The sequence below is a fragment of the Eleutherodactylus coqui genome, chromosome 12 (genome assembly GCF_035609145.1).
Source record: "Eleutherodactylus coqui strain aEleCoq1 chromosome 12, aEleCoq1.hap1, whole genome shotgun sequence".
NCBI classification, from domain to species: Eukaryota; Metazoa; Chordata; class Amphibia; order Anura; family Eleutherodactylidae; genus Eleutherodactylus; species Eleutherodactylus coqui.
In genome coordinates this window covers 83,789,986-83,816,963 of record NC_089848.1, presented here as the reverse complement: position 1 = coordinate 83,816,963, position 26,978 = coordinate 83,789,986, and the positions used below count along the sequence as shown (strand labels likewise).

Sequence of the window (26,978 nt, the reverse complement as noted above, 5' to 3'; positions counted from 1 at the left end):
TTTTCTGCGGTTTCCCACACGGATGGCTTCCATTGAAGTCAACAGACACTGACACTGCGTCCGTGCCGTGGATCCACGAGGAAGCAGAAGATTTTTAAAAAAGGAAAAAAAAAGCACAGCGCATGCGTGCGGCATGCTGCCCGGCGTGCCGAGTGCATCCACCGTGCAGAAGAAAGAAGGTACAGCTGCAACAAAGAAGACCCAAATGACAGCCAGACAGGTGAGTAAATGTCTCTTAAGGCCTCATGGCTGCGGGCACGGGTGGGAACCGCTGCGGGAGTACACACTTGGAAACCATGTGTGCCCGTGGACATGAGGTAGAATGGGAACATGTCACCTCCCTACAGCACCAGAAACTAAGTTACAGTGCTGTTGGGGTAGGTGACAGGGAGCGGGGTGATGTATTTATTTGTACTCACCCAATTCCTGATTGCTCTGGTGCAAGTCTATGGGAGAGCGCACACACTGCACTTTGAAAAAAGTTGGATGTTCCGTGTGGCACATTGACTTCAGAGGGGGGACACCGCAGGAACCAGGTAGTGGGTGAGTACAAAAAATACCTCACCTGTCAGTTCCCATAACTTAGTTTATGGTGCTGTAGTGCTGACAGGTTCACTTTAAGCTAGGTACGCAAGAACTCTGCTGAGGAACCAGAAGGGTAAGAGCAGTGGCGCCATAGTGTGTGGTGCTGTTGGTTGGCATAAGCTGAACAAAAAGCATGCATGAGACAGAGTTGTTCCTTATCTTGGTAGAAGTGACCAAGATTATATCTGCCTCGAGGACTATGACAGGACTGCCACCGATGCTGTACAAAATTCTGTTCCCGTATTGAAAGAGCTGCCAGAGCTTCTGGGTCATCAGCACCCAACCATCTGGACTTAGCCTACCTTTGCAGTACAAAAGGGGTAAGGCGATGAGTGCAAGAAACTGACAGAGTAGCCAACTTGTGAATACCTTTGCATTCATTAACCCTTTCCAATCCAATTTGTATCCTGGTTTTCCTAGGGGGATTACTCTTTTTCTGCCGTTATACAACAGCGCTATATGTTGGCTAAAGCCAGTACTGCATGAGGTGACACGTTGGATAGGCTCCTACAGCAGAGAGGCTGGCAATATACAGTAAGAGAACCCCGATGGATGTCTTCCAACATCGGGGCTGTACAGCCCTAAATCATAATGTCTTTAGAGGTCAGACAGTGGATTGGAAAGGGTTAAATAAAACCTGTAGCAGTTGATACCAAGATATAAAAGAGCTGCAGGTTACGTTCTGTTAGAGCGCAGGCTAAACACACAGAGTGCAACAGAGGCTACTTTCGGAATTTACCAGCTGTTCACCACTCATGGACTCGGATGGAGCCGAGCCGGTTGCCAGCTGTACTGGGAGCCCCAGGAAAGATCCCAAGGACTAGACTCCCAGTGGCTTTCTCCTGAAGGGTAAAGCAAAGCCATGAACCTGCCACACCAGCCACAGTAACCCTATAACATAGTCAGCCTGCAACAATACCTTAAAAACTGAACCAAGCTCGCAACTGTGCAGTGATAACAGAACAAGTCTGAAACATTGTGCTAGATCCATCCTGCAACTTTGCAACCATAAGAAAACCAACCTGCAACATTGCAATTACAACAAAGTTAGTATCACTGAAACAGTTTGTAAAAGCGAGCCTATAACAGGGACCACCTGCAACGATACCTAAATCACCTTACAGCAGTCTCCACAATAGATGAAAAGGCCGAAATATGTTCCCTCCTGGACCTACGCTCTAGGGTAAATGTATCACAGGTTGAGAAACGATCCTTCTGTGATCTCAGAGAACCGTAAAAGTAAAAAACCCAGTGGGGAAGTTTTTACCTTGGTGACAATTATGTAATTATGCAGTTTTGTGTTTTTTTGCGAATACGAAAACAACCCCAGAGAAGCTCATTTATAGACAGGAAATTCTTTGTAATGTTTCCATTGATTTTGAAAGAGCAGAATCTGAAATGTCGTTTATATTGAAGCTGATCAAACCTGTTCTAATTAATAGCGCTTCTTTATACATCACATTTTATTCCCCTTCTATTTACTTCTTTCTTTTCTTTTTGCTATTTTTTCAAGTTTACAACAAAGAAGAGACAGAAGAATCACTATGGGAAATCTACAAGGTTACCCAGGGCTGGCTTAGCTCTCCTCTGAACTGTGTAATATATGGGCAGATGTCGCTTGTCAATCAAGTCATGTAAGCAGCGCAGGTTATTTGCATAGTAATCTAGAAGGATGGAGGGGGGGGGGGGGCAGCAATGAATACAAGGATTGTTCCATCAAACAAACACATATGTTACTGCAGAAAAATCACCTCACTGCTATAACCTTCTGCGTTTTATATGAATGGAAAATATGTTTATTGGTAATCTCTAATTTGTAGAAGACAATGCAAGATTGATAGATAGATATGAGATAGATATATAGATAGATAGATAGATATGAGATAGATAGATAGATAGATAGATAGATATGAGATAGATAGATAGATAGATAGATAGATAGATAGATAGATAGATAGATATGAGATAGATAGATAGATATGAGATGGATAGATAGATAGATAGATAGATAGATATGAGATAGATAGATAGATAGATAGATAGATAGATAGATAGATAGATAGATAGATATGAGATAGATATGAGATCAGATAGATATGAGATAGATAGATAGATATGAGATCAGATAGATAGATAGAGATCAGATAGATAGAAAGATAGATAGATATCTGATAGATATGAGAGAGATATGAGAGAAATATGAGATAGAGAGATATGAGATAGATAGATAGATAGATACATATGAGAGATAGATATGAGATAGATAATATATGAGATAGATAGGGGATAGACATGAGATAGATAGGGGATAGACATGAGATAGATAGGGGATAGACATGAGATAGATAGATAGATAGATAGATAGATAGAAGATAGATATGAGATAGATAGATATATGGATAGATATGAGATAGAGAGATAGATATGAGATAGATAGATAGATATGAGATAGATAGATAGATAGATATGAGATAGATAGATAGATAGATATGAGATAGATAGATATGAGATAGATAGATAGATAGATAATGTATGAGATAGATAGATAGATAGATAGATAGATAATGTATGAGATAGATAGATAGATAATGTATGAGATAGATAGATAGATAATGTATGAGATAGATAGAGGATAGACATGAGATAGATAGATATATGGATAGATATGAGATAGAGAGATAGATAGCTAGATATGAGATAGATAGATATGAGATAGATAGATAGATAGATAGATAGATAGATAGATAGATAGATAGATAGATAGATATGAGATAGATAGATAGATAGGAGATAAGAGATAGATAGATATGAGATAGATAGATAGATAGATAGATAGATAGATAGATAGATAGATAGATAGATAGATATGAGATAGATAGATAGATAGGAGATAAGAGATAGATAGATATGAGATAGATAGATAGATAGATAGATAGATAGATTAGGCCCATGCATGTTTTATTCTGAAAAGCTGCTGCATTTCTAAAAAAGAAGCATACTAAGAAGTTTGACTTAAGACTAACAGCTCTCTTCCTAAACACAAAACGGAAGAGGAGCTGTAAGTCTTGCTGACAAAGGCGTGGAGAGCCCGGCGTAGGTAGCCCATCTTTTTGACTCAAGAATTCCGGGAGCAGAGGTGTAACTTGAAGCTCCTAGGCCCCAATGCAAAATCTGCAACAGGGCCCCCAACTATAATACTTTATTCATACTACTAGACTCACTATATGGAGAAGAGAGGACTTATGGGCCCCATAAGGCTCCTGGGCCCGGGAGCTCAACCTTTTAATTATGCAGAGTTTCAAAATAAAACATTTGTGTGTCGAACAGGCATATAGTATGTGTCCCGACTCCCTGCTGCTCATGCATCGAGCAGCATGAACTTGGTGACAGGTTCCCTTTAACTTATGACATTTGTTGCTACTGTCACTTGTAAAGACAAGTTTTCATGGTGCAGAGTATGGGCTACTGAGTATGTTGAAGAGGCATGGCTAATAAATGCAAATGAGAGTGCGTTATATAGTAGGTCCCCGAAAAATGCAGAGATATTGATGAGAATATGTTTGTTTATAATAATCTTCATTTATATAGTGCTAACATATTCTGCAGAAGTGACTGGAGCACAACTGCACAGTGTGTGATCGCAGAATGCTGAGAAGTTGAGCTGTGAGGGCTTCCACAAGTACGTTGCTGTAAGAAAAGAAGAATGTTGGTGAGGAGAATACCGCTTTGTGCAGATAGAGGCGGCATAGCGGTATTATCTCATTTGAGTATTGAGCCATTGCCAATGGGACAGAGCCTGAGTTCCACCGAATGAGTAGTGTCGGAGGAGCATGAGAGCCAAGAAGGCCAAGTGCCATTGGAACACAGGGGGTATGGGCCGGCCAGAGAGGGAATATGGGAAACATCCCATTGGGAAGGGACATATTCCAATGGAATCTGGAGGGAAGATTCTCTCCCAGGCTTACCTAAAAAATGGGACATATATAAGGGGGTCATAAAAGGGCGCACAGGTGAAGACCCCATCACACTGCCAACTTGATGCTTCATAATCAACTTTTTTATAACAGAAATATTTCAACCTGAATTAGAGCCGAGGCAGAGAGGTGTCTAGCCAATGACCACTTCAAGTGCTGACCAAAAGGTTTTCCATATATCGGTGTAGCCAAATCAATCTAGTGTCAATAACAACGGACGCTGCTTTCTCCTAAAGGTGTAGCCGCAGTTCATAGGCAATCACAGAGTCTTTTTGCAGCCTCCATTACTCTATACCGAAACTCAGGTGAAACCCACCAACTTCCTGTTATATTGGTGTCTTCTGTTGCGAAGAGACATGCTCCCCAGGGTAACACCCTTACACACTCGTTATATCCATAAAGGGACCATTAGCCCTAGCTTAGACTACCTGAACTGTTAAAGCATCAATATGTGGGCCTGTCTCTTCTCTCCACCACTGTTTTGTCTTACACCAAGGGACACAATGCATGACTGATACAATTTCATGGAGCCCAGGTTGCATGCCAAGGCCATGAGCAACTGAGACATGGTGGTAGACGCCAGTTTACTTTTCCCTGGCCCAGTTAGTGAGCCTGAAGTTGGCTTACAGATAGATACACAGACAGATAGATACAGACATTGTGCATGTAGTTTCATGCTAATTAATACATCCTTGGGGATGATATACTAATGTCCATATTAAATTAATTACTTAGAATTACTGTATAATAGCCAATTCACTGCCTGTCATCATAGTGGAGAATATAGAGAGATGAGGCCCCGGGTCACAATGCTCTTACTGCAGTCATTCTAAGAACTTATAAGAGAAAATCTGAAATTACCATCAGAAAACACAATCAGTGAAGATAATAGAGGCCACTTACTGTAAAAGGAGATGCACTGCTTGATATTAAATTACTAATATTACAAGTTCTTTCCGTACAAGTGGCCTCTATGAATTGAGATGAGGTTCCTGGTAAGAGCTAATGGAGTACTCAGGAGGAAAAGCATCATCCATAAACGTGGTCTCATTTTCCAGGATTGTCTAATTGCAATTTATCTCTATTAGGGCTCGTTCAGACCAGCCTATTTGTGAGCGTAATACGCAGTGACTAGAACCCATTGTTTTCAATGGGTTCCTTCACATGAGCGTATTTTTTTCAAGAGATGTGCAATCCCGTGAAAAAATACCTGGCATGACCTATCTCGGTGCGCATTTGGCCACAGAAGGGTCACTATTACTATTTGAGGCTATAAAGGGGTCTTATTACTAAAGCAGAACCCTATAACTAAGTGGGGCCACATAGAGGATCCCTTTACTAAGTGGGTCTCCATATATCGGGTATTTTTACCAAGTGGCGACACATTACTAAATTCGTCCACATACAGAGTCCTATTACAAATTGGGGCAACAAAAGGGGTGACTATTTACTAAGTGGGACAACAGCAGGTACAAAGGGGAGCACTAAGGGGGGACTTGCAACAGAGGAATGGGAAGAGGGTGCAGAGGACAGTCATAACTAGAAGATGCTGCAATGGCAGTTTGAGTCCTTGAAGAAGAAAACCGCATAGAGAAGATTCCAAAAAACACAACATCACCTGTGATCACTTAAGGTACTGTATTCACTATCATGTTATATGATAACTGTATTATATAGATGTATACTGGGGCTAAGCCACCCACATTGTAACGGTTAACTTATAGAATATATGTATAGAATTTTTTCATGGGTTCTGTGGCTGTATTTTTGTTGCAAGCTTGGTTCTGGAGCTGTATTTATGTTATAAGCTTAGTTCTGGGGCTGTATTTATCTTACAAACTTGGTGTTGAGACTGTATCTATGTTTTAAGCTTGTCTCTAGGGCTGTTTTTATACTATGAGTTTGGTTCTGGTGCTTTGTATTTATGTATTGAGGTTAGTGCTGAGGCCATATTTGTAAACAGGTCTTAGGTAGAAAAACACAGTGGGGCTGACAACACATGGCCCAGCTATCACCCACCTGCGGTGGCCAATGACCAGTTTTGCCAGTAATTAGTGTGGCCAGCCACACTGTTCAATGGGACTGCCAAAGTTAACCGAATTGAAGTGCTTAGATATCTTTGATGGCCCCATTGAAACGAGTAGAGCAGCATGTGAGACCATTGCTTCATCTGTGCAGGGACACTCTATACCCCCTGTTCTCAGGATTTGGGAGGGACCCAGCGATCAATTCCACATAAAGGATAGACGATAACTTGTTTTCATGGTAAAATCCCCTTAACTGAATTCGAGTAAAGGCAATGGTAGACAATGCATGTTAGCATGAAATAAGGAATATGACTGCAGGATCTGACCACATAGAGTTTGTTAACATGGAGACCTCTAGGTTTGCATAGGAGCTTTAGACACCAAAGGTAAGAAATTGGTAATCAAGGTAACTGAAGAAAAGTTGCTTCATTTGTCATTTTAGATGCATCAAAACAATATGAAAATGGCTTCTAAGGTGGACATACACTTAGATTCTATGGGTCTTCAATGTTAACCGCAAAGCCAATGGAGGATGTTTATCTGCAGTCCTACACAAATCCACAGATATTGATTCGTGATATCATGAGTTATGCTAAATAACAAACTCAGCTCTGATACAGTATATACTGTCGTACCAAGGGTAATCACCTGAACAAGAATCACTAGTAGTATTTATTTCCATATATTAATACTTAGTGGGGCTCCTTTGGCCCTAATGACATTGGATACTCTACACGGCATACCTTCTACTAATGTCTGATACACTTCAGCTGGTATTTTCCTCTATTCATCATGCAAACATCTGGCAAATTCTCTCAAAGAAGATACATTGGCCCGTCTACAATTACACAAGGATGGGCATCACTGGAAACTTGAGAAATGGGAGAACGTTCTATGGACTGATGAATCATGCTACTCCATATTCGAATCAAATGAAGGTACCTGGGTGTGGAGGATGTCTGGGGAACATCTTTTCATGTTGTCCCAAGAGGTACGTACGGCAGAAGTTTAATTATGGTCTGGGCATGTTTTACATAGTATGGTCTCACTCCAATGGTGGTAGTGACAAGAACCATGAACATGGAGGTGTACCTTGTCATTATAGACAATAATGTGCTGCTGGCAATGTGGCAATACTCAGGGAATAGTCAGCCATACTCCCAACAAGACAACATTGTTTTACGATATGGCTGTTCCCCAAATGGACTGACCTCGTGAAAAGATGAAGAGCAGCACTCCAGGGAATTTTTACCACAAAGATAGCTTTATTGTGCCCACACAGACAACGCTTCAACCCGATACACCTGACTTGACAAAGACCCGTGGTGTATCGGGTTGAAACGTTGTCTGTGTGGCACAATAAAGCTGTCTTTGTGCTAAAAATTCCCTGGAGTGCTGCTCCTCATCTTTTCACGTGGTTATGCAGTATACCGATCCATGATCCAGGATTGACTGAGAGTGTGCACCATTGATCCAGGAGTGTCCTCCCTTTACCATTAAGGTGTTGTGTGTGCTGTGGTCGACAACTATATTTCCTCTACAATTGGACTGACCTCCATAGAGCCCCGAACTGAACCCAACTGAACATCTTTGGGACCAAATGGAACATTGGGTCAGCAAATATGAACGTTTTTCGTCTTTTTTGAAAGAACTTGCTAGGCGTTTGCTGGATGATTGGAAGGAAATACCAGCTGAAGTGTATCAGACGTTAGTAGAACGTATGCCACGTAGAGTATCCAATGTTATTAGGGCAAAGGAGCCCCACCTAGTATTAACACATTTCAGTCTTGCTCAGGTGTCTACTTCCGTTTGGTAGGATAGTGTATGGTAAATCTATCATGCTTCTTATGTAACTACCAGGAAACATTCATTTGAACGATATTTTCGGGTGAATTTTGGCAATGCTCACAAAACTTGCACGAATACAAAATCCATTCTTTTGATTGGATTCATTAACAGGAGACATTCTGCGAGGAAAATAAATTGCAACATACTCTATCTTTTGGCGTTTCCTCGGAACGCCTCGCCCACTGTTTTCAATGGGACATTGAAAGACATTCCATTGGCAATCGCATGCCGTGCCATAGGCATGCGAGTGCGATGCTTCCTATTGAAGTCAATGGGAAACACTTGTGATCCTATCACACACGCGAAACACATATGTGAAAACTGCAATTTCACACAAGTGGTGCTATTTTTAATCAAAAACGCTTCGTATTGCCATGCAAATCTTACATTGGCAAGCCTGTGTGAATGTAGCCTCACAGCAGTTCTGGTAGTCTATTCAAGAACAAGAGGAATGAGCAAAGTTATCGATCCCATCCAGATTGGGAAGAGTTACGATAGTATATAGGCATTGAACCTGTTGGTTATAAATCAATGGGAATCTCTTGAATGACCCTTTAAGTGAATTTTAGAGAAAAAAAATTGAATTTTTTTTTTTTTAGAAAATCGCACAAATGAGAAAAAAATTGCAACATTTAGCTACTATTTCCCCATGTTTTAGTCTCTGTAATATACAAGCTGTGGTTTATAGCACTAGCTTTCTGTGTATTTACAGAATCATTCTCTCTCCGTAAATTGTTTTTAGACCCTCAGGAAAATTCATGAAATAGAAGAACGATTGTCCAATATATTACGCAGAATCTCCGAGGGAGTTTTACGACGCGCATCCTCGCCATCCCCTCCACGTCGGCTCTAACTGCTGATTTTATTCCTTATAATTCATTTTAATAGAATCATTTCCAAGAACAATCCTCCGCATGCTTGTTCTGGTGAAATATGGCACAGCGCGTCCGTCCTTTATGAATGGCCAACTGTAACTAACATATGTGAACAGATACACAGCGTATGCTGGGGGAGGGGGAAAGATATTTAGCGAGGACATCAGAGAAAATATGTGTAATACATTTTTAAATCTCTATTAACATAATGCAGTCTGAGATTAGCATAAAACCCTTTAATCCATCACTGCCTCGAAATCAATATATAATGGTTTAACCTTTTGCAACATTTATGGCAGAAGTGTTAATTTGTGATGTGCAAAGAGGCTCAATAGGAGGTGAAAACTGTAATCTTTATATTAAAACAATACTACAGTCATTTATCGTCATGGGATATAGCAAAAAGTCATACTATGGTGTGCAACAGACAAAGAAGACCTACATTTGCCATATGGCTCAATGCTGCATTATGGGTGACTTTACACTGGGTCATCTCATAGTTGATAAGTTTCAAGTTTGGCTTTCAGGCATATAAATAGATTTTTCTTATTTCATATAAAATGGTCCTCAAATCTGGCCGTGGCCTCAAAATGACCAGAGTGTTCATAAACAGTGCCAGAATATCTCCATGAACAAAGCTATAGTCTCCATAAACAAAGCCAGCGTGATCCCGTAGACCTAGAGTCACCCAATAAATTGTGCCGAGTACACCATAAAAAGTTCCAAAATGGCTTCATAGTGCCCCTATGAACAGTGTCACCCAGAGAGTACCCCATAAAAATTGTCAAAAGCCCCTTAAATAAAGTAAAGTGGGCTCACTTACGGAGTTAGAGCACCTTTGTAGACAGCGCCAGTTTGCCGCATTTTTAGTTACATAGTAACATATTATGTTAGTCTGAAGGGAGACAATATCAATCCAGTTCAGCATGTTTTAACCCCCCTTGTTGATCCAGAGGAAGGCAAAAACACCCCAATGATGCAGAAGATAATTAGCCCCATTGGGGGGAAAAAAATATCCTGTAATGTCATAGTGCTCTAAAAAAGACATCTAGTCCCCTCTTAAACTCCTCTGTCAATTTTGCCAACACCACGTCCTCAGGCAGAGAGTTCCACAGTCTCACTGCTCTTATAGTAAAGAACCCCCTTTTGTCCAGGGTGAATAATCCCAATTTTGATAGCTTTTCTGGGTATTCCAGTTCTCCCATTCCGTTTATTAATTTAGTTGCCCTTCTTTGTACCCCCCTTAAGCACTGCAACATCTTTCCTGAGCACCGTGCCACCAAAGTACTCCAATGAGCAGAGCTAAAATGCCCCAGAAGCAGGTCAACCGGAGAGTACCCAATAAACGTGTCAGAAAGAACCAAAAACAGATATTGCATGCCACTCCAAAACATGATCAATCAAAATGAATCTTCAGCTGTACTAACTAGAGAGTGCACTACTAAAAAGTACCTCCATAGGCAATGCAAGTTGAAGATTGGCCCTATTAACAATGTCCTCACAAATAGTGCACCCCTATGCAGTGCCATCCAATACCAGGTAAAGAAAAAAATACACACTGATCTCTTGCTTGCAGAAGTATTTGAAGAAATCTTCAAACATTTGGAATGAAAAATGTATTTGACTGCGGCAACAGCAACTGGAAAAGGAAAGAATCATGGAAAGTGATGGCATTGAAATGCCCAATGGTTTAATTAGAAGATGTCAGTAGCCTGAGGCCTACAAATAGATAGTATTTTACAGTTGGATAACATCAAGCATGGCAAGTGAAAAATGTGATCAGTAAGGAATACATCCAAAGAGTGAGGATAATACTGAAGACAGAGCTGAATAGTGGGAATACCATCAAAGCCATTAACACCTGGGCTATCTACACCTGTCATCACATACCCTGCTGCTGTCATCGACTGGGCTCAAGCCGAGCTGGATGCTTTGGATGAAAACAAGAAAACCGATGACCATTCACTATAGTTTGCATTCATGAAGTGATGCCGACAGACTGTACCTGCCCAGGAGGATCGGGGCAGAGGACTGCTGCAAGTGAAGCAAAGGGCAGAAGAGGAGAAACCGGCCCTGGCAGATTACATGGAAGAAAGCAAAGGATGGGCACTGGTTGAAGTGAACAAGCAGAACCTAGTTAAAGTACAGCAAACCAAACAAGAATATCGAAATAAAACTTAATACTAGTTTTGGTAACTGGCCCAGCAAACCATTACATGGCCAGTCTCTGGAAAAATCAGGGTAAAGTGAATAAAGTAAAGACTTGGCTATGGTTAAAATCGGGAACTCTGAAAAAAGATGCAGAAGGACTGATTCTGGACAGACAAGAACAGGAGATCAGGACTAATGTGATAAAAGCCAAAGTGGAATCTATAATAGATACAAAATGTTGACTCGGTTGAAACCTCTGCAAAATCTACCATCTGCCCACAACGAAGAACTGGTAAAAATACTGTGGGAATTCTGCATACAAACAAAGTCTTGGCCCATAACACACCCAATTTGACAATCATTGAAAAGAAAAGGAGTTGATAAGAAGCTACAACAGAAAATGGCCAAATATGAAGATTTGAAGGTCGAAATACAATGTCTCCAGCACAAGCCGGCGGTTGTGGTCCCAGTGGTAGTCTGGACCGTGCCTTGACCGACACTTGAAACAATTTAACATTGACAAAAGTAACATCTGTCAGTGACAAGAGGCGGCACTGCTGGGCTCCACCGGCATCTTACACCACTGCATAATGTCATCCAAGGTTCCTCGGTGGTTCCCAATGTGTTATGAAGATGAACTGCCAAGCTGTGATCTGGCTATTGTGTTGTACTGCTTTCTTGTGTCTAATAATAATAGCCTGTATTTTAAAATGTCGGAATAAACATGAAGTAGATGATTTGCATATAAAGGTACAAAAAGGTAATCCAGCATACCTGCGGAAAAGTAAAGTCTTGGATAACTTTTATATCAGTTAAATGGTCCAATATGGATAAATGACATTTACAGAGTGCATTAAGGCCTATGAAGAAAAGAAGCAACTAAATGCTACATAAAAAAATACAAAATAGGATAACCTCATTAAGTGGCTAATAATAATGGTTTCAGGACATAAAGCGCCAGCTACTCATTAAAGCACATTAAACAAAAAAAAAAATTGAAAAAGAATAAGAGAATCTTCACACAGCTTTTTTTTTTTTAATGAAGAAAGCAAAAATTTTAGGTTAGTTTTTGATCTAGTTTTTTAAGCCAAAGCTGGGAGTCAACTAAAAAGAAATGGGAAATATAAATGAAGCACATATGCTTCTTTTTCCTGCTGGATCTATTTCTGCCTTTGGTTCAAAAAAATCTGCATCAAAAACTGCCACAAAAATTGCAACTTTCCCGCCTCACCAAAAAAAAAACTGTAAGAAAAAGGCCTTGATGACATGTGCTCTTAACCAGTGTTCCCCAACTCCAGTCCTCAGGGACCGCCAACAGGTCATTTTTTCAGGATTTCCTCAGTGTTGCACAGGTGATGTAATTATTGTCAGTGCCTCAGACCTTGCCACAGGTGTTCTTACCATAGGAAATCCTGAAAACCTGACCTGTTGGTGGTCCTTGAGGACTGGAGTTGGGGACCCCTGCTCTAAACTGTCACATCCATGGTGGATTTGTCCAACATGTATCTGACAGTTTCATGCATGGCAAAACACAGAGGCTGAGCCTCAGAGTTCTGCCACGGATCTTCATAAGGATCAGGGTTTTGACTTAGCCCCCATTAATGGATTCCACTTAGAAAATGCACCAAAAATTTACGTCAATTCTTTTTGTCTACAACGCAAACTTCATAATCCATGGGCAAAAAGATCCACACACGGGCGAGCAAATCTTGCACAAATATGAACCCCATTCTTTTGAATGGGGTCATACACATGAGCGATGTTTTCCCACATGGCACCGCGATGCGATGCTATTCGGGAAACAAATGGCGGCATCTTCTGTCTTCCCGTGTGCTCTCACATCACAACCCCATTGTTTTCAATGGGACCGGTGGCAGAATTGCACCATGTGCTAGGTGCTATTCAAAGCAGGTCTTCCACTGAAAAAAATGGTAGAAACTCCGCGAGCGTCCGCCCCGGCTGTCAGCGGCAGTGGAGGATTGCTTTTTTCCTGAAGTGATACAAGGCTGTTTTGACATAAAAATGCCTTACATCCTCAGGGAATTCACATGTATGGGGAGCACGAAATGGGGTCGGGATTCACAGACACATACCAGGCTCGCCCCTGAGAAGTTAGCCTCACAGATTTCCATAGTATTTAACCCCTTCCCTTCCCATGACGTAAGGGATCTTGCCCTTAGATTTGAAGCTAGAATTCCAGCACTGCAAGGCAACAATGCTAACTACTGAGCCACCCTGCTTATTTTTTTCTACCCTAGAGGAGGAGGAGAAGAACAACAAGAAGAAAAACCACAAAGAGAACATTTTACGGTCATGAAAAAAACAAAAATAGCAGAAAAAAAATTGTGAAAACATTGTGTGCACGGAGATTGAGCCCAGACAAACAGTGCTCCTGCATTATGGAGCCCCAGACTCTCTATATGCTGCTGTATGCCGCCTGTCTAGGACACCCTATTATAGGGATTAGAAGCAAAACTGGACGGAAAAGTACCTTTGTATGAAATCGGAAACAAATCAGAACAGTAAGACCCCATAGAAATGAATGGGTGCCTAATTATGGTTCGAACCTTGCCTTATTACAGTTGTGTGCATAAAACTTAGGGGAAAACATTCTCAGAAATTAATTTGGCTCACCTGTGATTTCGAAAGTAATTGACAGGAAAGGTGCCTCGCTGGACTTTGATGTGCCATGAGCGTGGCTGTCTGAAATGCAAAAAAATTTTTAAAAATCTAGTTAATTTATTACATTGATGTTTTTGTTTTTTAGGCTAAGACTTTTCAAAGCTTAATGAAATGCAAAGTATTCTAGAAGTTCCTTCACTAAGTAACAAAGTATCAGTCGCCTTCTTTCATCTTCTCATTAAGCGTATGTCCTCGTAAGAGTTTCAATGACCTCATTTAACATTCAAGTATGAAAACTAGCTCATACTTTATTAATTAGAAAACAATATCGTTTGTGTTGATCATCCCAGAATGCCGCTGAGGGTTCCCTCACGGGATGCAACATATATTTCTCAGTATCAGAATGAGTAATGACTCTGTATTAAGAAAACAAATATTTTGTTAATGGGTCAAGATACAAACTTTTCCCACCATCGTTTTTCTTTTAAAGAACTTCTCAGCCTTTCCAACTTTCCCATTTATCATTTGACTAGAGTCCATTTATGGACCATGTACAGGCCTACAGGTCTGTGTTACATATTCTGCGTCATACCTCCATGTAAGTAATATGCCCTGCAGTGGAGAATGTCTTGATCACATGAATTTTATACAAATTTATGCAGGGTCAGACTACCGTGTTTTCCTGAAAATAAGACCCTGTCTTATATTAATTTTTGCCCCAAAAGAGGCACTGGGTTTTATTTTTGGAGGATACCTTATTATATTTACCTAGCAGCCACGGTCCGTGTCCTCCCACTGGTCTCCATAGTTCTTGCTTGCAGCCCTCAGCCACTGATAGAAGATCACTTCCTGGTTCCGGGATTCATAAATCCCGCCTCCCAGAAGCCATGGCTTTGATTAGTTCTCGAGCGCTGCCAGCCAATCAATGTAGCGCTCGATGAAACAATGCAATGGCTGTGATTTGTTCTTAGAGCGCTGCTCAGCCAATCAACAGCCATCGTGTTGTGGAGGCAGGATTTTTAAATTGGCTGAGCAGCGTTCATCTCAGCGGAGTCTCTACATCTTCGACGGCAGCTTTTCCTTACTCTGCAGTAGACGTCACTGTAGCTACCAGAGAAGCAGAGATGAACGACGCTCAGCCAATTCATAAATCCCGCCTCCACAATGCGATGGCTCTGATTGGTTCTTCATGCCCTGCATTGATTGTTGGAGCATTACACGAAGAACCAATCACAGCCATTGCATTGTGGATGCGGGATTTATGAATTGGCTGAGCGGCATTCGTCTCTGCTTCTCCAGCGGCGATAGCGATGTCTGCTGTGGAGTGAGGAAAAGCCACCGCCAAAGATGCAGAAACTCCGCTGAGACGAACACCGCTCAGCCAATTAAAAAATCCTGCCTCCACAACACAATGGCTGTGATTGGTTCTTCGTGCGCTGCTCAGGCAATCAATGCACCATTCAATGAACCAATCACAGTCATCGCATTATTTCATTGAGCACTGCCAACCAAAAACTGCAGCACTCGATAAAAAAAACAATCAGAGCCATCACCTCCTGTGGGTGCTATTTCTGAATCCTATAACCAGGAAGCGATCTTCTGTCGGCGGCTGAGGACTGCAAGTAAGTGCGCCGGAGCTCGGAGACCAGTGGGAGGACACAGACTGCAGCTGCTAGGTAATATATTGTTGTTTTTTTTTTGGGGGGGGGGGTTTGTGTAATTCAGCAAGGGCTTATTTTCGGGTAGGGTTTATAATTTCACAGTCCCCCGAAAATCCTGAAAAAGCTGCATAGGGGCTTGTTTTTGGGGTAGGTCTTATTTTTGAAGAAAAATAGAAGCTTACCAAATAGCTGAAATAATCATTTACACTAGAGGTCCAGTAGCAGATGATATCATTTGAAGGTGACTCTGGAGCCAATCACTTGTCCATAGGGCACAAGGAGGCAAAATATAGACCCATAGCAGGCTATCCATAGAACACGTGTCAGTAATGTGGCAATAAGTGTGATCTGAGATAATATAATATAATAGAGCTAGAGCTACTTGCCAATCCCACTTCTTATGAGCATATGTACACACGGGCCGGACTTGTCGTACAGAAAATCCATGGCATTTGCAGTTTCCGCAAAAAGAATGATATTTTCAAAATCTCATTCTCACACTGGAAAAAATCAGTTGTGGAAATGGACATGCGATGTGGAATTTAATTCCACAGACGTCAATTCTAGTACCGGATTGCACTCAATTCTAGCACTCTTCAAATGAGGGAGTGAATTCAGTGTCAAAAATTGCATCACATTCTGCACCAACTGGTGCAGTTTTTATGTAGATTTTGTGCTGTAATACTGCTGGGTACGCTCCGCAGCTATTCCACCTTGTGTTACATTGATATATACTATAAGAGGTTCTCTGCATTGGATTATCCATTTTTGTAAGCAGGGTTTCCCAGAAATCCACTGTAATCTAATGGGAAACCTGTCAGCAAGTATTCAGTTCCTCTGCAGCACCTCCACAGGTGAAATAAAGCATTACATGGGCCCCATTGAAACTAATGGACTGTCTGTGTAGCTCACGGACATGTTGGGTCCTCCAGAGAGAAAGATTCACTCTTTCTAGCTGCTATTTGCTTTAATTGATGTAGGTTCTGAATTAGTGTTTCCTATCAGTGTTCAATAATGACATGTTTGAATAGAAGTTTGAAAAACCAGAAAATTTCTTTAGGTATCAGGGTGATGATCTGCAAAAGTTAAGATATTTTTCACATTTTGCTCCATATATTCTTCAGTATGTAAGTTTACCTGAGTCTAAAATCCATAAAAACAGCACAATCATAAAACATGCATTTTTGCTATCATTGAGTGCAGGAAAATCACTTTTTCGTAGGCCTGGTGCCCGATGATTGATCAAAGCATTATTTGATGAAAATGTACATAATTATGCAGACATTACCATGCAGATATTCTCAGTTATGTGGGTCTGTTCTGCTGCCAGTAGGGAAAGCAGTGATCTGTAATTTTCCTTTCACTGTTCAATATATGGGGTTTCCTTTTTTTCTTCTTTTAATAAATGCAATATGAGGGTTGTGGGCAGAGCCCGGCTGGTGCAATATGAATTCATATTGTAAGGCCTCTGTTTCCATTAAATTGGCGCATACAAAGCTAGCAATATTTTTAAAATTATGAGCAGTGGCATAAAAGTTCAGCTTGTGGCCCCCCTTGCAAATTTACTTCAAGGCCGTGTCTCGCCCATCACTTTTTTAGCAGCATCGCCTTTTAAGTGATTCATCGATGCAGCACAAGCCTCAAGATGTTTTGTTTCTCCCACAAAGAGCAAAAAATATACTGTATATACACACTGAAGACAACATAAGATAACTTTCATACCATGTTAGGCTCAGCTATAGCAGCTTGGCTCTAATGCACTTCTAATAGTAAACTTAGTATAATGGTCAGATACTAGTTCTACACAGTGAGGCCTTAGTCAGATAGGCAATTTTTCGCGCGATTTGCGCATGCGCATGCGTCCGGCTATTTTATAATACCATTGCTTTGCAATGGTATCGGACACATGAGCGCTTTTTATGCGTTCGTCCAATAAATTATAGAACAAAAAAAATCGCAGATCGCACCTATCTGCGATCTGCGATTCCTGTTCTCTTCTCTATATGCGCTCAATGGGGCCGGCGGCAGCAGCGCCGACCCCATTGAGAACATATAGAAGACAAATCATTCTTCTCTGCCACAGCTGTAACAGCTGTGGCAGAGAAGAACGATGTTTGCCCATTGAATTCAATGGAGCCGGCAATACAGCCGACTCCATTGAAAGCAATGGGCTGCCGGCGTGCGCGGGGTGAATTGTCGGGAAGGGGTTACATATATAAACCCTTCCCTGCAATTCATTCTAAAATGTGTTAAAATAAAAAAAAATTGTATACTCACCTTTCCGCTGCAGCCGGAGTCCAGCCGCGGCCGCTGTCAGTTCTCCTGAACTGCTTCTTGGCACTATTCAGCCGGCGGGGCTTTAAAATCCCCGCCTGCTGAATGATCTGCCTCTGATTGGTCACAGCCCTGACCAATCAGAGGCTGAAAACACTCACACACCCATTCATGAATTCATGAATGGGTGAGTGACTGCTGCCTCTCAGCGCTGAGCCAATCAGGGGCAGGTCTGACTCACATCCATTCATGAATTCATGAATGGGTGTGAGTGAGGCATGCCTCTGATTGGCTCAGCGCTGAGCCAATCAGGGGGCAGGTCTGACTCACACCCCCTTCACACCCACTGCAGGACGGCCACGCAGAGCTCCGGCTGCCGGGAGAAGGTGAGTATCCAATTTTTTTTTATTTTAACACATTTTAGGATGGATTGCAGGGAAGGGCTTATATATTTAAGCCCTTACCGACAATTCATCCCGGGCTCGCCCGCAGCGCATTGCTTTCAATGGAGACGGCTGTATTGCCGTCTCCATTGAATGCAATGCGCTGGACAGCTCCGGCCCGTTTCACGCGCACCGGTCACGCGATTTGCGGATGCGCATCCGTCATGCGATCCGCAAATCGCGCGAAAAATCGCCCGTCTGACTAAGGCATGATAGTGATTACAGTATAGTTATCGGTATTAGTGTATCTTGACGCCACCAGAAGCTAGGGGTTTGACAGGAGGAAGACCCCTCTCACACCCCTAACTCCCGATTGGGTTAAGAAGAAATGGTCCTGGAAGGACCTACTAGCTGTGGATGGCACTGAGAGCGCAGGGGAGCCGAAGCAGAATACATGATGCAGAAGCAGTGACACCCCGGGACCTGAGTGACAGCGCTCCCGGCTGCTTTGGCCACAGGGGAAGCGGACATGGGAGGCAACAGTGTGGGAGTTATGAGGGGACACAACTAACACGCTGCAGCCTGCTTGGCCTTTAGGGGCACTGCAAGGGGGAGGCAACTTTGCAGGGGGTGGAGGAGTGCCACCTGCAGACACCAGTGCCGAGGACAGTTACACAGCTGCTGGCTGCTTTAGGTGCGAAGGGACCAGCAGCGCTATATTACACTGCTGGTACAAGGTGAGGAACTGCAGGGGGAATTGACTCCAGGTGTTCCCGGCTGCTTCGGCCACAGGGGTAATGGCAGCGGGGGTGGGGAAGAGCAGCGACTCAATGCGTTCCTGGCTGCTTTGGCCGCAGGGGTAGTGGCAGCAGGGGTGGGGAACAGCAGCAAGCCGTCTTGTATTATTTATGTCTGGGATGGTGGGTTAGGGTGAGGGGTAAGTGTAACAGTTAGGCTTACAGTTTAAATATAAGCCGAACTGTGACTCTTACCCCTCACCCTAACCCACCATCCCTGACATAAATGAGAAATGACGCCACACAGCTCTCTGCCTCCACAGCTTGCCTTAGTGGGCTGCAAGGACCTGCAGCCCATCCAGCTCTGCTGCCAATCAGGTACAGGGGGCATCACCCCCATGTCAATCTTGACTCCACCAGGACTTCCTGGTGGTGTCAAGATACACTAATACCGCAGTTATGACATCACCTGTGATCACTGAAGATATCTGATTAGTATCATTCACTATAAGTTTTCACCTCCACCTGGCCCAGATTGCCATGATGACTTTTTCCAGCCACCACTCGTTTCAGCAGAAATTGTAATACAGACATCTTTGCTCCACCACACACCACATCCCCATTCTATTCACAAACCTCCATTCTGCTGTCCTTTTTAATAATGCCAACCAAAATCAGAGCGCTTGCCCTCATGAGGGTGACCTGACATCATGAACCTAGGGTGGCCCTGACTTTCCTTAGATAGTAACAGGTAATGCTGCAAAAGTTATATGTAACACAAGTGTAAAATCCCAAGATGTATAGGTGGAAAGATGTTACAACACCCCAAGTAATAAGTAAATCACCAGACAGACTTATTTTTCACTGAGATGCAGTACTGGACAAGGAGCTGCCGATAAAACCAGAAACACCTTTAGAATGAGAGTATAACTGGTGTCCCCTGTTAGGAGAAGCCGGAATGCATGTGTACAAACAAAGGGCTCTTTCACATGAGCGTATAACGGTCGGCCGATATACGCTGTGATCTGATGCATTGAATTCCAATACATCAGATCACATGGCCGTATTCCCGTTACGTAAATATAGTGCCAGGCGTTTTTACGTCGGGCCCCAAAGATAGGCCTGGAACTATCTTTTGGGCCAGAATACGTCGGTTGCTGCATGGGCTCCTATGGGAGCCAATGACAGTGGCCAGAGAAGGGAGGTGGGAGGAATTTTAGCAGCATGACTGCTAAACTCCCTACTTCTTCTCTCCTCCCCTCCCGCTGATTCCAATGAGAGGGGGTGGAGCTAAGCTCCCACCCCCTCCCCACCCCTTGTTGGCAGCCAGTAATGGGAGGAGGCGGGAAGGGGTGGCACTTAACTCTGCCCCCGCCCCGCCTCCTCCCATTGAATCAGCCAGAGGGGAGGAGAGAAGAGGTGAGATGGTGGGGGGGAGGGAAGGGGAAGGCTCAAAGGCATAGCAGCCTCGGCATATATGTGCCGGGGCCCATGCCGTGTGAATGGGCGGACAAACGTTAGATTTGTGCGCCCATTCATGAGCTTCTATGCTGCAGATGGTAGCATATATTGGCTGGCCGTGAAAACGGCAGCCGATATATTCTCGTGGGAATGATTGACCAATCTATCCACATACTGGCAGAGAAGTGTCCCTATTGGCATCCAGCACCAAAATGACAGTGAGCATGCTCTGGCATGAGGATCACGTGGGCTGGGGCTGAGATGTCATGTCACCCCGATTCTCCAACATGGCTGGCAATACTTAACAGGAACCTACAGTGAAAAAAAAGTATAATGGAAAGATTTGCATCTCTTCCTTAGAATACTGCTATTTGAATGGAGACTTAAAAGGTGTCGTCTACTCATTTTTTCACTGATCACCTATCTTCAGGATAAGCTTGACAAAAGCTGCAGTGGTAGCCGAAAACGTCGCCACTTTTTACGATTTTTGAGGACTATAGATACATCTCTGGATGTCATAATAATATTTTTTGTACCAGACTTTGCTGTCCTGCATTGCTGCTTTTCCCTGGGATAATATTTGGATGTGAATCCAGTCCTAGCGGGGCGTGCATTCAATACTCCAGTAAGGGTTAAGAATAGAGTTGAGCGAACATACTCAGCCGAGCTTGATGCTCATTCGAGTATTAGCGTACTCGATGGTGCTTGTTACTCGAACGAGCATCAAGCCGTGTTCGACCCTGCCCCAGTTTTTGGCTCCTCCCCACTGTGACGTGCCTGTTTTGGCCCCTCCCCGCCAGTGGCAATGTCCAACTCTCGTCTATCAACTATTGATGACCTCTCCATAGGAGAGGTCATCAGGTAAAAAAAGATGGCAGAAAACCCCTTTAACTCAGATTTTTTTTTAAAAAAAACGGGAAAACCCTTTTAACAATCTAAGAAAATAATAAGTAAAACAGTAAACAATATGGTGCCCATGTAAGCCTATTATACCCGTAGCAGCCATTTATAAATGTACAAAAACGCATAGGCCTGGAAAAATCTAGCCAAAAATATTTCCATTATTGTCATCCCCAATATTAACAGGATTTTTATGCCATCAATTGGATTCGGCTAGATTATCCTCCATCAGATTTTCATTGCTCTTGATGGTGAAAAAAGTCATCCAAACGATTCTACCTGCAGAGAAAAATGGAAACTTGTAGATTCCATTAAAGTTAATGGAATTTATTAGGACCCCTTAGGCAAGTGTTTCAATTAGTTAAAAAAATGATCCATCGTGGATCCATTAGCATGCTGGAGATTTGGTGCCAGAGGATTGCAAACTTCTAAAGATGAAGTGTATGGTAAAGTGAAGATGTAATGATAGTTCTACCGTACTATCTTTTACATGTGGCTGATGGTATCCCATAAATTACTGCAGCAGTTAAAGGGGTTATCTTATCTAATCAACAGAGCCCTCTTTCAACTGAAAATGTGACCACATCTCCTATATGTGGTTGCAACACAAGTTCAGGTGGCCTCTGGGTCCAAGATGGGGAACAGTTGTTATGCCCAAGGGCTTCCAACAACTTTGCTAGTGGCTATAACAATATGCTATTCTCTCTCACCAACAGGTATGTGTCCACTCATCCACTGCACCATTCACTCTGAATTTGACTGATCTGCCTCTCCTTCACTGAATCTGCGGTGCAATCTTTCATTTATAGTCATAATCTGTGTGCAATGGTATGTTCCACTGCTTCATATAAACTGAATTAACTCTTTTTGTTACCACGTGTAATTTTCCCTATCACCTCCCCCAATAGCATTTCCCCTCTCCTCTGTCTCATTTTAGTGTTGCTGGGCACATTTTGTTTATTTAAAGAGGACAATAAACCTCTTCATCCCATGCTTGTTCATTAGCCATGCAATGATGGAGCCAGCTGGTTGACTAGGGAAATCTAAGAAGCCACTCCCATCGTAGTCTTGCAGCCAGAACTATAAAGCTAGCAATATCCTCATAGCCACGCATGGGTGTCCAGCACTAAGTTTCCAGAAACAAGTGTCTTTTGCAGTTTAACAGCGCAGTTCGACAGAGCAGGAGACAGGTAAAATTCACAATCGTCCACAGTCTGGAGAAAAGCACTCTCCTGTTTGCACTAACCTCCACCACTTTCCTCCTTTCAAGCCTTAACACTTTCTTCCAACGCCCCAGCCCCCACACACTCCATCCACATTAGCCCCTCCATCCTCTCCTCACCCATGTTTGGCTCCCATGCACTTTTCAACTCCCTTAGACACCTCCAAACGTCCTATACCGCCAAGAAACACCTCATCCACCCACCCAAATCCCCTAACCATGTGCTCACCCTCGCTACCCTCGCAGCAGGGGACATATCCCCCAACCCAGGCCCACTCTGTACTGCTCTCTACCAAAATACCCCCCTGCCCCGTTCAAATGCGCCTTATGAAACTCCCAATCTGCATGCAACAAACTCCCAACTATCCATGACCTCTTCACCAAACACTTCAACCTGCTTGCCCTCACCAAAACCTGGATACAGCAGTCCAATTCTACCTCCCCAGTCCTATGATGGCCTGCAGTTCTCCCACACCCCCAGATTGGACAACAGACACGGCGGAGGTGTAGGCATCATCCTTTTGCTGAACTGTACCTTCCAGGTCATTCCCTCGGCTCCCTCACTCACCTTCCAGTCATTCGAAGTCCACACCCTGCGACTCTTCCACCCACTGCCCCTGCGAGTTGCAGTTATTTACCGGCCCCCAGGTCCCACCCACCTGTTCCTAGACCACTTTGCCACCTGGCTCCCCCACTTCCTATCCTGTAAAATCCCAACCCTCATACTTGGCGATTTCAACATACCTACCAACGATCCCAGCTCCTCATCCACCTCCCGGCTTTTAATGCTTACCTCCTCCCTCGGCCTATCAATAATTTCTGACTCCCCTACTCACAGAGATGGCAACACTTTTGATTTAATCTTCCCCATCTCTGCTCTGTCTGCCCTAACCTGGCAGGTAAACTCTACCACACCACCCTCAGCCATGCCCTGGATGAAGCGGCATCACCTGTAACCTGAGCAATCAACCACAGACCATGGCAACCTTGGCTAACGTCCCACATATGCTTCATCCGGCAGTGCTCTAGGTGCGCTGAGTGGCTGTGCAGAAAGTCAAAGCTGCCCACAGACTTCCTCCATTTCAAATTCATGCTTAAAACTTAGAACCTAGCCCTTCACCATGCCAAACAAGTTTATTTCACCTCCCTTGTCTCCTCACTATCCCACAACCCCAAACAACTCTTTGACACCTTCCACTCCCTCCTCAGCCCCAAAGAACAGGCCCCAGTGACGGATCTGACTGCTAGCGAACTAGCCGCCTACTTCAAAGGAAAGAAAAAAAAAAAAATCGACATCATCCAAAAATAAATCTCCAAAAACTGCACGGCTAGCCCCAATCGTGGTCTCCTCAGCACTGCATCCAGCACCTACTCACTTTCTATGTTAGAACCAATGACAGAGAAAGAAGTCTCCAGGCTGCTTTCCGATGCCAGCCCCACCACCTGCGCTAGCGACCCTCTCCCCTCTCACCCTCTTCAGTCCCTTTTCCCAGCTCTCATTACTCACCTCATCACAATCTGCAACCTCTCCCTAACCTCTGGCACCTTCCCCATCTCATTTAAACACTCCATCATATCCCCTCTGCTTAAAAAACTAACCCTTAACCCATTCGATGCTGCCAACTACTGACCTGTCTCAAACCTCCCCTTTATTTCCAAATTACTAGAACGCCTGGTCTACTCCTGCCTCACACGATTTCTCTCTGACAACTTACTCCCCAACCCCCTCCATTCTGGTTTCCACTCTCTACATTCAACCAAAACTGCCCTCACAAAAGTATCAAATGACCTGATGATGGTAAAGTCGAGAGGTGACTACTCCCTACTAATTCTCCTTGAGCTCTATGCTGCATTTGACACTGTCGACCATAACCTCCTTCTCACTATGCTCCGCTCTATTGACCTAAAGGACACTGCTCTCTCCTGGTTCTCTCTCTGAAAACTCTTTTAGTGTCTCCTACACTGGCTCTATCTTCTCACCACTTCCTCTTGCTGTCGGGGTACCCCAGGGCTCAGTCCTTGGTCCTCTTTTCTTCTCTAGCTACACAGCCCCGATTGGACAAACCATCCTTAAATTCAGCCTCCAATACCATCTCTATGCTGACGACACCCAACTATACACCTCTTCCCATGAGATCTTGGAACCATTCCTCCAAAATATCACCGACTGTCCGCTGTCTCAAATAGTATGTCCTCCCTTTTTCTCAAACTTAACCTCTCTAAAACTGACCTTCTCGTCTTTCTGCTTTCCAACCGACCTTCCCTCAACATCTCCATTCCAGTGTCTGGCACCATCATAAACCCCAGAAAGCAGGATGTGTGGGGTAAAGGAGAGGTCAGAGTCCAGTGTGACTCCGCTGGACTCTGACCTCTCCTTTACTGCCCACATCCAATCCCTGGCCCAAACATGCCACATGCAACTCAGAAATATTACTAAAATATGGCCGTTCCTCACCACGGACACGCTAAAGACACTTGTGGTGGCCCTCATCCACTCCCGACTCGACTACTGCAACCTATTTATCGGCCTTCCCCGCACCAGACTTGATCCACTCCAATCCATACTAAATGCGACAGCTAGGCTCATTTTTCTATCAAGCAGTTACTCAGATGCCTCTGCACTATGCCAGTCACTGCATTGGCTGCCTATCCACTGCAGAACTAAATTTAAACTCCTGAACCTCACTCACAAAGCTCTCCACAGCGCTGCGCCACCATACATCGCCTCCCTCCTGTCCGTACACCACTCAGCCCACACACTCCAATCCACTAACACACTCAGACTAAACACCCCTGTAATACAAACCTCACATGCTCGTCTACAGGACTTCACCAGAGCAGCACCCATCCTCTGGAACGCTTTACCCCAAGGCAGAGGAACAATACCCAATGCACAAAATTTCAGATGTGCTTTAAAAACTCACCTCTTCAGGGAGGCATACCAAATCCCCTGCCCTAGTCCCCCTGCACCTCCCTATGGTTCCCACACCTTTGACCATGCCTATCACATATGACCTCTACCCCTGCTTATCCTTGCAGTCCCCACCCTGTTTGCATTCTAAAAACTGTTTTCCACATGAACTTCCCGTACTGCCTGTGTTCCCCCATGCCAATCCCCTACCCCCTTTGTACCACCTGTACCACTCCTACACCATTTGTTTCACATTGATTGTATATCAAATGTAATTGTTGTATTGTTTGTTTCTCCCATGCTTGAAAGCGCTGCGGAATAAGTTGGCGTTATACAAATAAAGATTATTAGTATTATTCTATATCATAGAAATAACATACGCACCTTCCTTGTCTTTTAATGTATTGAGGTATGAAAGAAGATTTTCATTTGCTTGTACACAATAGATTTCTCGTGTCTGAATTCCTCCACCACATAGCGCCGTATGGTTCGCCCTTCTCTTATCCTGTTGATTAAGCAAGGGATCGACCCGACATTCTGTCCATTCAGTGGATCTCCATGCATACCTAAGTCACAGATCACATTATAGTAAAGAGAAACCAATGCTTCAACATTCATATTTTTAAATTACTGCAGAGAATTGAGCATAAATTGTGGTTGAGAACAACAGCCAGAGTCTGAAGAACGATTGAATGTTGCTCTATTTTTTACAGATAGTCGTCACCTTATGATGTGTATGTAAGACCTAGAGGAGAGCTTCAAATTTAATGATATCTCTACATCATCAAAGATCAGAATTGATGGTATTTTCCTTGGCAAGGACTGCGGTGCTGTAAAATGTTGATACCAGCAGTAAATATTGTTAAGAATCTTGTGCACCTCTAGGAAAATGGAGAGGTGAATCTTGATTAAATCAAGGTGAACCTCCAACTGGAACAACATATGATTAGACAGAAGCTCTATCTTATTTTGGGCATAGGTAGCGTTGAGCGAAACAAACCAGTAAAAACCCTATTTTGGGTCAAACTTTGCAAAAAGTTTGGTTTGCATAATCCAGAACTGAGCCGTTAGCAAAGTTCTATCCAAAATAGGATTCTACTGGTTTGGTTCGCTCAACACTAGTCCTGACCACTGGTGTACAACACTGTCTAAGAGCCATAAAAGGTGCTTTAATGGCTCTTAAACAGTGTTATACCAGTTTTAGAGGTGTTGGTCAACTTCCAGTTCGGTGTGAAGTAATTTGGACTGATACAAAGTTTTTGTAAATGTTTGGTGACCTGGCTGAACCAAACTTTTCAAAAATTCACTCATCACTTGACATAGGACTGGATCACACATTGACTTAGG

At 43.3% G+C, this 26,978-nt stretch overlaps 1 protein-coding gene across 1 annotated transcript in view; it reads right to left on the bottom strand.

Moving 5' to 3' along the window:
* The window catches only part of THSD7A (thrombospondin type 1 domain containing 7A), a 266,931-nt gene that overhangs the window by 100,178 nt on the left and 139,775 nt on the right, over positions 1-26,978 (bottom strand). Inside the window, exons 4-5 of the mRNA XM_066584966.1 lie at positions 26,016-26,197; positions 14,095-14,163 (exon numbers count right to left, since the gene is read on the bottom strand). Of these exons, the coding sequence (XP_066441063.1) occupies positions 14,095-14,163; positions 26,016-26,197 (251 nt within the window). The remainder of the gene's footprint in view (positions 1-14,094; positions 14,164-26,015; positions 26,198-26,978) is intronic.